Source organism: Amborella trichopoda, chromosome 1, assembly GCF_054954075.1.
Source record: "Amborella trichopoda isolate Santa Cruz 75 chromosome 1, AtrichopodaSantaCruz75HAP2 v2.0, whole genome shotgun sequence".
Classification (NCBI taxonomy): Eukaryota; Viridiplantae; Streptophyta; class Magnoliopsida; order Amborellales; family Amborellaceae; genus Amborella; species Amborella trichopoda.
This window is the reverse complement of record NC_142336.1, coordinates 44,756,553-44,768,720: the sequence shown is the minus strand read 5'-3', so window position 1 is coordinate 44,768,720 and position 12,168 is coordinate 44,756,553. Positions and strand designations below refer to the sequence as shown.

Here is a 12,168-nt window from a genome sequence, read left to right as displayed (position 1 = left end):
CTTATGGCTATTTGTTTGATCCAAATTCTGAAATGTACACTCTTTTTATTCTTATAGCTATTTTTTTAGCCATCTTATTGCTTTTTTATTCTTAAAAATCCATCTTATGGCTATTTTTTTAGCCAAATTAACATAGGTCGTTCATTTTAATGAGATCCTTGGATCTAGGCCTTCGAAGAATATTTTTGTTTTCAATTTTTTTGGATGGCTTTATTATCATTAGATGAACAATGTTAAACAAAGAAAAAAATGATTTTGAATTTATAAAAGCTAAGATCTTGAAATTCACAAAATGAATCGTCAAGATCTTTTTTTAAGGGGACTCATTTTGACCATATCTAGTGTTCAAATAAATTTTTTTTTTTTTTTTGGGGACTGATTATTGAGATGAAAAGAGTATGCGTGCAAAATTTGGGGTTATACAAATACCATAAACATGGTTTTCTAGAAGTGTCATTGCATTATACTATGATACAACCGTTGCATTAGATCATTGCTCATATATATATATATATATATATATATATATAAAGAAAGAGAGAGAGAGAGACAGAGAGAGAGAGAGAGGAAAAAGGATACAATCAGTCATGCTGCTTAGATAATAATCTAAGCCCAATGGTGATGAATTGAGCACAAAAAATCGACGGTCCATATTAACCCTGCACGATTTGAATTTTAAGGGTTTTCTCTCTCTTCATTATTTCCCAGACAATGTGGCAGGAGCGTACCTGCCTCCCTCAAAACTCTCGGTCTCTCTCTCTGCCCTAGCTCGCTCCTTAAAACTCTCGCTCTGTCTCTCCCCAAACTCTCTCATCAAAACTCTCTCTCTCTCTCCCTTTTCCATTGAAGGATGGGATTCTTCCTCTCTCTCATCACCATTGAAGCAGCCATTGAAGCTCTCTACACCAGGTATGCTTTCTCTCTCTCCCCTATTATTCTCTCTCTCTCTCACCCCAACAGGGGTTCTCTCTTTGGTTTTCTCCCACATTGCTCTCTCTCTATTGTTTTCTCACCCTCTCTCACATTGGTTCTCTCTCTCTCCCATAGTTCTCTCTCTCGTCCCAACAAGGGTCTCTCCCTCACTTACACTGGTTATCTGTCCCTCTCTCACATTGGTTCTCTCTCTCCCCACTATTCTCTCTCTCTGGCTCTCTCTCTCTCTTTTTCGCTCCAACAGGGATTATCTTTCTTTCTCTAGTTATCTCTCTTACTCTTTCTTTATGATTTTCTCTCTTACTCTCTCTCTCTCGTCCCAACGATAGAGAGAGAGAAATCCAAAGAGAGAACCAATCGAGAGAGGGAGAGAGAACTAGAGGGAGACCCCTGATGGGGAGAGAGAGAACAATGTGGGTGAAAACCAGAGAAAGCACCCATGTTGGGGCGACACAGAGAGAAAGCATGCTTGGTGTAGAGAGCTTCAATAGCTCCTTCAATGGTGAGGAGAGAGAGAGAGGAGGAATCTTGTCTTTCAATGGCAAGGGGAGAGAGAGAGAGAGTTTTGAGGAGAGAGTTAGGGGAGAGAGAGAGAGAGAGTTTTGAGGAGAGAGTTAGGGAAAAAGAGAGAGCGATAGTTTTGAGGAGAGTTAGGGGAGAAAGAGAGAACGAGAGTTTTGAGGGAGGCAAATACGCTCCGGCCACATTATCAGGGAGATAATGAAGAGAGAGAAAACCCTTGAAATTGAAATTGTATAGAGTTAATAAGAACTGTCGATTATTTTTTTTTCATATACATATATATATATATGGAAAAAAATCATGTCAGCCCACGGGCTGATAGCTATAGTGTTAGCCAATGGTTTAAATTGAATCTGGGCCGAACTAACAGTCATGACCTCATTTCGTGTTTGAATTTTCAGATTTTTTTTTCTACGAATCCAAATCACTTGAAATTTGGAGCATGTGTACATCTTAGTGAGGCGCACTTAATAAAAATATGAAAAAAATAATTCTCAAAATATAAATTGACCCAAATACCCCTGAAACACACGCTCTCAATTTCAGATCATTCCGATTAATCAAACAAAAATGAAAATTGAAACACTACCGGACAACTGTGACCGTGAGGGTAGGTAAAATCACTGTTCATTTTCGCCTATAGGTGTTTTGTAGTATCTTCTATATATATATATATATATATATATATATATATATATATATATATATATATATATATATATATATATATATATATATGTGTGTGTGTGTGTGTGTGTGTGTGGGAGGGGGGGGGGGGGGCAGAGGAGCTATCATTAGGTTGCACCTATAATAAATAGTAATATATGTTAACTCCCAACCATCAGATCATGATCGGAAGATTAAAAATTCATATCACTATTTTAATTTTAGTCTTTTTTTATAAATTAGATCAAGATAACATTTTGAACGGGTGTACTAAGTAATAGGGTGCACAATAAAAAAATATCAAACAAATATTTTCCAAAATTTAAAATGACCAAAATACCGTTAGAAATGATGGGGATAATTTGATCATTTTAAAATTTGTAAAAATATGTTTTTTATATTTTTATATCGTGCATGATGGTGTCAAGTATATATGCTTAAAATTGTAATATAATCCGATTTGTAGAAAAAAAATATTAAAAATTCCAGTAGTGATTCACTTTCAACCATCCAATCAAGATATAATGGCTAGAAATCAACCTCTATTAATATTCATTATAGGCGCAACTTATTGGTATAATTGTAGCTTTGTCACGTATATATGTATGTGTGTGGATAACACTTATTTTTCAAAATTTGTATGGTATGTTTATCATGATTCATCATCGTCCAAAGTCTATCAGACCACTATTATTATCCAATAATATTTTAAAATTTTAATACTTTTTTACAAATGTGATATATCTAAAATTTAAAGCAAGTGTACACTTAACTAACTCAAACGTAAATAAAATATTAAAAATAATTATAAAAAATAAATGAAAAAAATACCCTTAAAACATTCATAAGGAAATTTGATTATTTCAATTATTTGAACTAATTTTAATATTTTATTCAAGTGCGTATCACTGAGATTCTGCTTTTGGGGGAAAAAAAAATTAAAATTTAAGATCCATCAGATTTGGAAAGAAAGAATTTATTAAATTTTTTTGAGATCAATCAGATTTGAACAGAAAAAATTTATTAAAATTTAAATACTATCAAACAATATAAACAGTTGAGACACGAGCACACACAATAATGTGTAAGACATGCTGCTTTCGGAAAAAACGTCCCTAGAGTGCTCGAAAGAAATATTCGCCCAACACTCCAAGTCAAATGGAAAAATGGCAAATAAAAATTCTATAATTAGAAAATAAAGATATATTTAGCTATTCGCAAGATCCTTTTGGTGTTGGCACTATATTATCGCTTTTAATTTCCTTCCTTTAACTCACAATTTTCCTGCTGCATCTTGACCTACTCAACAGAAGACAAAATAATTACCCAAAAAAAAAAAAAAGACAAATAATAAATAAATAACTTTTACAGATCCAAAATAAATAGAAAATAACTTTTCTGTGGCATGTTCCTCTTATTCTACTATTTCTTGCAATCTGTATTATAAAATTCCCAAGCATCCTTTGTCTCCATTAAATATAGTAATGATTAAACTAATTTCTGTTTTGGGGTGCACAGATCGAGGTATTTATCGTTGTAATGAGCAGTAACTCTTCTTGAACAATTCATTTTGTTGCCAGAGTTTTGATTTTTGGAATAATCAAATGAGCTGGGTCATTAGGTTTTGGGGTTTAGATTAGCTTTAGGATTGATCTGATCTGACCATCATAATAGAAAGGTGGTTTCCGGTTTTTAAACAAAGTAAAATTTATCTTATCAAAAACACCAGAGAGATGAACTATTTGTACCATTTTATTTTATTTTTATTTTGTTTTTAATTTCAAAGATCCCATAGAAAGACATATAATCATCATTAGTTAGAAAATTTGATATTTTAAGTGTGGGCTTTTAGAAATCTTTTGATGCTGTTGGTCCACGAGGTAGATGCTTGGTAACAGTTCTAATGAGCAAGGAACAATTAAACTAAAATAAACCTGTTTTATTAGATCATCATGCCCCTTGATTTTCACTTTCAGAAATGTATGCACATTAATGGAAATGTGAAAGTGCTATCACTTAATGCATTTAAATAATGTTTGTGTTTAAGTACCCTTAGAATTGTTATTGTTAACATACAATCCTTCTCCCCACCAAATGGGAACGATAAAATGGGCAACACGTTCCTTTCTTTCTCACAGTCCCTCTCTTTCTGTCTCTGTGCAATAGCAGCACCTCTTGACCCTTTCCATTTTTTGCGAAAAGAAAAAATGGTGCCTTCAACGCTTGTTGCTCCTTCAATTTCACCTAAAATTTCAGATTTTGAAGACTCAACAACCATTTATGAGAAGAAAAACATGACTGGTTCAGGCATGGAAGGGAGAGAGGAGACTCAAACAGAAGATGAGAGTTGCCCTGTTGACAAGAACTCTGAGGATGACCTCTTTGATCCATCATCTCCTCCTCCATTCACTATAGGCGATATAAGAGCAGCCATTCCAACGCACTGTTGGGTCAAGAACCCATGGAGGTCCTTGAGCTATGTCCTCAGAGATTTGATTGCTATATTTTGTTTATTTGCCTTTGCTGTGAAAATAGAGAGTTGGGTTCTTTGGCCTATTTACTGGATGGTTCAGGGAACCATGTTTTGGGCCATCTTTGTGCTGGGCCATGACTGGTGGGCATCCTTCCCTTTGTGCAAAAGTGTTCGCTGCCTCTTATTTTTCTTTTTACTCTTGTTTTAGATCCTTTGTCATTGTATTTCATGTTTCTTTTTCTTGGATTCATAATACAGTGGACATGGAAGCTTCTCAGAGAACCCAAAGCTCAACAGCATTGTTGGCCATTTGGTCCATTCATTCATTCTTGTACCTTACCACGGCTGGTTAGCTCTTCTCTTTGATTTGATATTCATGTTAAATATGAGTGATTCATTACCAATCTTAGAATGCTCTTTACATTTAGTAAAAACGACTGTTTTGTCACTGAAGAACCGATGTTTTTAATCTGTTGTAGGAGGATTAGTCACAGGACCCATCACCAAAACCATGGGAATGTAGATCATGACGAGTCATGGCATCCGGTGCATATCATATATCACATTCTTTCTCAACAGTTACATGAATAATCAGTATCTCCAGTCCCTATCACTAATTCGAGTTTCTTGCTTCTTGTGTAATTGCAGCTAACTGAGCAAACTTACAGGAGCATTGATCCCAACACCCGAAAGCTGAGGTTTACATTGCCATTCCCAATGATGGCTTACCCTGTTTACCTTGTGAGTCAACTGAATTTCGCATAGTCAGCCATTTATATGACCATTTCTGAGATCCTCCTCTGTTTTCGCTTTCTCATGGAAAATTTTCCATTTTTCATCCTCTGTTTTTTCTTCTTTCAGCTATGCAGGAGTCCAGGAAGGAGTGGATCTCATTTCCATCCAGGAAGTGATCTCTTTGCTCCAAAAGAGAGGAAAGCTGTCATAACTTCAACGCTATGTTGCTCTGCTATGGCTGCTCTGTTGGCAAAGCTGGCATGGATTATGGGTCCAACCCAGATTCTTAAGCTTTACTTTGTTCCTTACTTGGTAAGAAGAAAGAATCAAGAAGCACCATAGTTACTTATCCAAATAAATAAAAAACACCATAGCTCTGATTTCTTCCCTAGCTTTCTTTGTGAAGAAAGGCGATGACCATTATTATGTATCTGCAGATATTTGTGATGTGGTTGGACTTTGTGACATACTTGCATCACCATGGTTATGAAAAGAAGCTCCCTTGGTATAGAGGCAAGGTAAAAAAAATACCCTTATTTATGCAGCTTGTGGCTTTCGCATGACATGGGTAGTGAGATAAATCTTTTTTTTTTTTTAATCATGTCATGAAAGGAATGGAGCTATCTGAGAGGTGGTCTCACAACGATAGATCGCGATTATGGAATGATTAACAACATACATCACGATATCGGGACCCATGTCATACATCACATGTTTCCACAAATACCCCATTACAATTTGGTCGAAGCGGTGAGTATCATAGTATATATATACATAAATGCATGCATACATATATGGATGTGTTCTTTCTCTGTATTTTGCTTATACTTGCCATTACAGCATCTTTATATATGATATTACAGACCAAAGCAGCAAAGCCAGTGCTAGGTAAATATTACAGAGAACCAGAAAAATGCAAGATGATGTTGCCTCTTCACTTGTTGAAAGTTTTAGAGAGAAGTATGAATGAAGATCACTATGTCAGTGACCATGGTGACATTGTCTACTATCGCACTGACCCTGCTCTGTTCAGCTCAAACTCTAAAATGAGTTCTTAAGTTTGAGGGCTTTTAACCCCTCGATTACATATTTATTACTTTTTTTATATGTAATAAAGCTTTAGGGTATCTGATCCACTCAAAAGTAGAATATATTCAAGTTTCAGAAGTTCCCCCAGGTAATAGGGAATCAAAATTCTGTAAACATAACATTTGATTGAAGAAGATCATGAAGTTCATGATGCACTCGATATTAATCCCTTGCAATAGTATGTAGTTGAATGAAAGTGCGCCCATATTGTTTATATGTTTCCTCTTTCTCAGCTATTTTATGGGTGCTTATTATCTAGAAGCATGAAAACAAGTGTATTTCAAAAGAATTTTAGAAAATATGCCATTTTATGGGATAAGAAACCTAAAAAGGAGATACAAGCTAAAAATGGAAATTCTACTGTTTTCTTTGGTAAGTAAAGTGGTAAGTCAGTGGGGATTCATTCTTTGGCCCTACCCTTTGGTGAGAATTTACTGTGTAAACGATTTGTCATGGGTATATGGTGCATCACAAAGCCACCTTTCATTCCCTATGATGGATGGTCGAGATTGAGTGTCATTCTAATGATGCAAGATGAAGAGCCATTTCTCACTGAATATCCATCATCAAGAACTATAACCTTTGGGTGGATAGAGAAGATTGCCTCTGGTTCCAAGCTATTCACCCGCATACAATTAATCTACAGCATTCATTGCAAAGGTGATGAGATTCTTCGCCTGAGCCTCATAAACGGTGTACTACCCTCGACCTCCCAAAATATTTTCACTACCACCACCATCAACAACAATGATGATAATAATGAAGAACGTTGTACTATACTTTTGCTTTAAGTAGTATGAGTATGAGGCCCCAGCTTTATGCAAGGGCCTTGACTGTAAGGTCCTCAAGAATCTTTTGCTTGCTTAACTATATTGCCCTAATACTAAGGACTCTCTCAAAATCATTTATACAGTTGGCCAAATACAAAGTAAGTGAATAGAACAATAAAATAAGTGCAATAAGTAAATAAAAAATATTAGTACACCATAACACCACAAGATTTGTGTGGTTCACTTAAAAGGGGCTACATTCATGATTGATTAAATCGAAATCTACAATAAATGAAACTTACAATTTTATATCATAGGATATATCTTTTCATCTAAACCCACTCTCCAGATCAAACATCACTGCCCATCAATCTCTTTATTTCCAAGTCTTACACCGCTTTCGGAGAATAAAATCTAGAACACACCATGAAAGACTTGGGAACTAATCAAATTCAAAACCCATGAAAAAACGATCTCTCTCTTGAAGGTCATGTTTCAATATAAAAGAGGTATTTCCTCTCTTTGACGCCCCACCCTTTCTCTATCACTAAAGCCCAAGCATTCCCATAACCCATATTACCATGACCTGAAATGGATGGATATTACCTCATAAAGATGACAAGATTTTCTTTCCTGCTCCACAAAAAGTCCATTTTGTCTTTTACTCAAAGGCCATAATGCCCCACAATTTTACTAGGGAATTATAATAGTGATTTGGCTCTCACAATTTTACTAGGGAATTATAATAGTGATTTGGCTCTCACCAAATGTAACAAAAGCTCTCTCGAAATATATTTTTCAATGGATCGAAGAACCAAAACCAGTATAAAACTAAAAATGTATACAATAAGATCATTTATGTTTTATACAATGAGGTCACAATCAATATTGACCACTAAATTTGATATCGGGTGGTTGATGATGTGTTATTGTTTGGGCACAAAGTCCAAAATAAAATTCTTTATGACTCACCTTCGTCTATGAGATTTTACATCAAATGGCTAAAAGTGACTGTGACCTCCTTGTACTAAAAACCAATGGTCTCATAGTAAACAATCCCTTATAAATCCTTATGAATATCTTTTATTCTAAAAAATGAATTTGGGGTTCTTAAAATAGTGCAAATCTGATTGAGTTTCAAGTCCTCGGACATGAGCAACCTAGATGCATAGGGAAATCGGATTTAATATAGAGCAATCTAAGGGCTCCGAATGTCCCTATTTTTTTATGCCCTTGATCTTTGGGTCTAGAGTATATTTTGTTTTAGGTCCTCAATTGTCCAAATGGACAAATGAGGGGTGCAGCACTTTCACTCACAAGTTACTTCTTTTTGTTTTTCTTTAGGATGATTGTATATTATAAGACTATTCACTTATGATACAAGGAGTGACTCTTAGCCATTGAATAAAAAATCTAAAAGATTTAAATCTATTATAATATTAGAAAAATCCTATTTTGGATTTTGTACTTCATCAATGGTACATCCCCAACCACCCGACTTCATTTAAAATAATCGATAATGATTGTATCCGCCTTAACTCTAACATGCAGCCACATAAAAACTGTGCGACCTCAGACTTAAAGGCATGCAGTAAAACCTCATATAGGTGAATTCGGACTGAAAACCTCTCGATGGCATAACTTTAAATCCAAAGTTTGTTTTTGACAAATTACATAATTTTGGGGGTAAGTAGGAAAGTAGAACACAACCACCAGGGTTTGTCACTAACTAACCTTAACATCTGGAGTTAAGAGGTAGGGAATAGTGGTGCCACCATGTTTGTAATGTTAGTTGGGCCCTAATATAATAACAAAACCAAGGGAAAATATAACGGCAATATTACCCCATTGTTTGCGTTATTGTACCTTTTTTAACTTTTTTTGGAACAAAATTCAACTTTTACTTATACTGAGAAAAGATTACAAGAAAGAATTTACATCCTCACAAGTTGCCAACGCAACTTAAGGCCTCTTAGCCAATTGATTAGTGATGCCATTAGATTCCCTATACATATAACAAAAAGAAGTTTGCAAAGACGTCCCAATATCTAGACTCTGCAACAATAAGACCCCAATAGCCAGCGCAACCTTTGTCCCTTATTACATCAATCAAATAGTCTCCCTCCATCACAATAAAGACCCCTAAAACCTTTTTCCTTTGAAGAGCCTCAAACCCTGTAAAAGAGAGAATAATTCAGAGTGATCGGTTGCGGTAATCCCACACGGATCAGCATAATATTGTCATTCCAGTCTCGCCTACTCCCCCTATTCAAGCTAAACCCAGATTACCAAAGGATCTCCTATCAAAATTGAGATTGAAACAACCTAGTGAGGGTAGTTCTCATCTACCTCTTGGTCAACATTTGATAATCCTTAATATCAGTAAGACTCCAACCTTCTCTAGATACCGGCAAGCACCTAAGAGTATATTAAATGTTACACAAAACCCTCACCTCAGGCAAAGATTTACCTTAAAAATTCCTCCTATTTCTCTCTTTCCAGATATCCTATAAAATAGCCTCCCTCAAAATTTTCCAAAACACCCATCCAACTTTTGGTATAACGGCCATGCTTAACTATGTTAAGATATCTAATACATTATATGGCAACATTAAGACAACATCTAACTGTTAGAAACTCCAACTTCGAATTTCAATAACTAAGGGACAATGAAAAAATAAGTGAGGCACCAATTCTCCGTCTGTCTTTCACATGAGGCAACTATTTAGGAGAATCTTACCTCTCTTACTTAGGTTATCAACAGTTGGGATCTTTTCCTGCAAAGCCAACCAAAGATGAAAGATTTGAATTTATGGGGAATTGGCCACTTCCAAATTTAACGAAGCTCACGAGAGGCCATCTCATTCTATCGTGAAACAGCAAAGTAATCCAAGTGTGTAACATTAGTAGTCATAAACATAATAGTTTGATATCTCCAAAGAACATTAGACTATTAGAACTTTCTAAGTTCTTCAACTATGAGGATAGAGTAAATCTGATTGGATGGATGACATGAATTATTGATAGTTGACATAAGGAAATGTCTTCACTCTAGAAGTGGGAGTGATTTCTTAGTGCAATAAGAAAGAGATGTGAGTGGTATTTTCAAAATAAAATCAGAGTATATGGATTGTTGTGCAACATTATAGGAGAGCTTGTGACTCAACCGAATCCTACAGAGCATAGGGGGCATATTGAGTGATAGAGAGCCTATAAGCATGTTTTGTGCACCACGGCAGTACTAGCTTTCCAATGGATCCCAAGTATGATAGTAAGACATAGCAAATAGAGATTTCATATCACTGTGTGCGAAGTGTCATTGAGTGGAAAGTAACATCCATGACATATAATCAAACTAGCATGATGGTAGCATACCCCATAACTAAATTTATAACTTGAGATAAATATAGGGCTCTTGTCAAAGGATTAGGACCTGGGAGTTCCAAATTAGTTTTTTGTAGGATCATCATTGTCTGACATTTTTTTTGGGGATAAATACATTATTTGATTATTTTTTATTTATTTTTTCCATTTATTTGAGGAATTTATGATATTGTGGTTTGTTCGATGCACATACACATGATTTGATTGTAGATTCATTCTAGTGCACTAGTACATCTATTTATTGTGAGATAAGCGGTTGGCAGGCTTAAGTTGTTTTCTCACACAGCAATGACCACCCCAATATTGGGGGCATTGAAGGATGAGATACACACGATATTTGAGTATCACCTCGATAAGAGATCAAAATGATATTCCAGGTTGGGAATCAACACGATATATGGTGTCCCACCAGATCATGTAGCCTGTATGATAATCAGGTGTGAGCAGCGGGAATATTTAGGTTAGTCAATTGGGTGCAACCCCGGGCACATTGGTTGCAATGGGATGCATCGCAATGGCAGAATTAAGACTTGCATAGTGTAAATTCGATGGAGATCCTAGTATTTTATATAATTTACACTTTAGTATGTGACACATACCACACTTACTGAGTGAGACTGTGATTACTTTAGAGAGAGGTATATAACATGATCTATGTTCCCAATTACACCGTATGAGGAATGGCCAGTCACCATGTAACCTTAAGTAACCTTATAAACCCTAAGACTATATTAGGGAGTTCATGATGATGTCACTAGTTTAGCTTGTCATCCCCACAATCATGCATGATTCAGCTAGGCGGGAGTAGAGCTAGAAAGTGGTAAGATTAAAAGTGGAATAATAGTCTGGCCAAGTTAAGCCCACTGGCATTACATTATGGTTGACACATGGATAACTAATTCGAACATGATATTCATTAGCCACATAATAATGTTAAAGAGTTTTACTAAGAATGTTATTTTCTAAAAATATTTTTTAAAAATAATGATAGAATATAATACATTATTTGTAATTGAATTTCATGATTTACTTGAGAACAATGTTTTAATGTATGAGTTGGGCATGTATGCTCAAAGGGCTTGAGTAGTCTCTTGAGCATAGATAGCTCATGAACGTAGTCGAGAGACCTAATCTAGTGCAACCAAGTGTATCTAAGACAGGCTAGAGAATTTTTAAAATAAAAGAGAAGAGATGCTCAAGTTAGTTTAATGGAGACTTAATGTGGTTCTCTATGTAGAGATGTATACCTCCTTAAGGTCACTGTGGAAGAGTTCTTGTAGTTGATATATCACAGATGATAAAAGGGACTGACACTCTTTCAAGCATCTACTACGGGACAAGTAAAAAATGTTAGGTATGGACCCCTTGTAGTTGTCGGGACGTCTATAGAATTTTTTATAATCTTAGTGGTTATCAAAGAGAAGGACATACGTGGTCATCATCATCATTAGAGTCTTTTTTCTCACTATTTAAGGTTAGTTACATGAATCTTGGTTTGTCATTCTACTCTATCAATGGCCACACCCCCAGTGAGGCCATAAGTTTCTATATATTTTTTTACTATTTCTAACTATGTCCTTTTGGGTTTAACCCTTG

At 35.5% G+C, this 12,168-nt stretch overlaps 1 protein-coding gene across 3 annotated transcripts; it reads left to right on the top strand.

Moving 5' to 3' along the window:
* Positions 1-845: 845 nt before the first annotated feature.
* Positions 846-6,614, top strand: LOC18442202 (omega-3 fatty acid desaturase, chloroplastic). 3 transcript variants are annotated; one of them, XM_088867373.1, is made up of 9 exons: positions 846-909; positions 4,429-4,735; positions 4,853-4,942; positions 5,074-5,140; positions 5,243-5,335; positions 5,456-5,641; positions 5,767-5,847; positions 5,942-6,079; positions 6,193-6,614. In XM_088867373.1, the coding sequence occupies exons 2-9, from the start codon at positions 4,431-4,433 to the stop codon at positions 6,385-6,387; spliced, it is 1,155 nt and encodes a 384-aa protein (XP_088723499.1). In that variant the 5' UTR covers positions 846-909; positions 4,429-4,430; the 3' UTR covers positions 6,388-6,614. The 3 variants fall into 3 exon arrangements, with proteins under 3 accessions (XP_088723499.1, XP_020527802.1, XP_006852487.2); XM_020672143.2 differs by having other exon boundaries at positions 4,378-4,735; XM_006852425.4 differs by lacking the exon at positions 846-909 and having other exon boundaries at positions 3,348-4,735.
* The last annotated feature ends 5,554 nt before the right edge of the window (positions 6,615-12,168 follow it).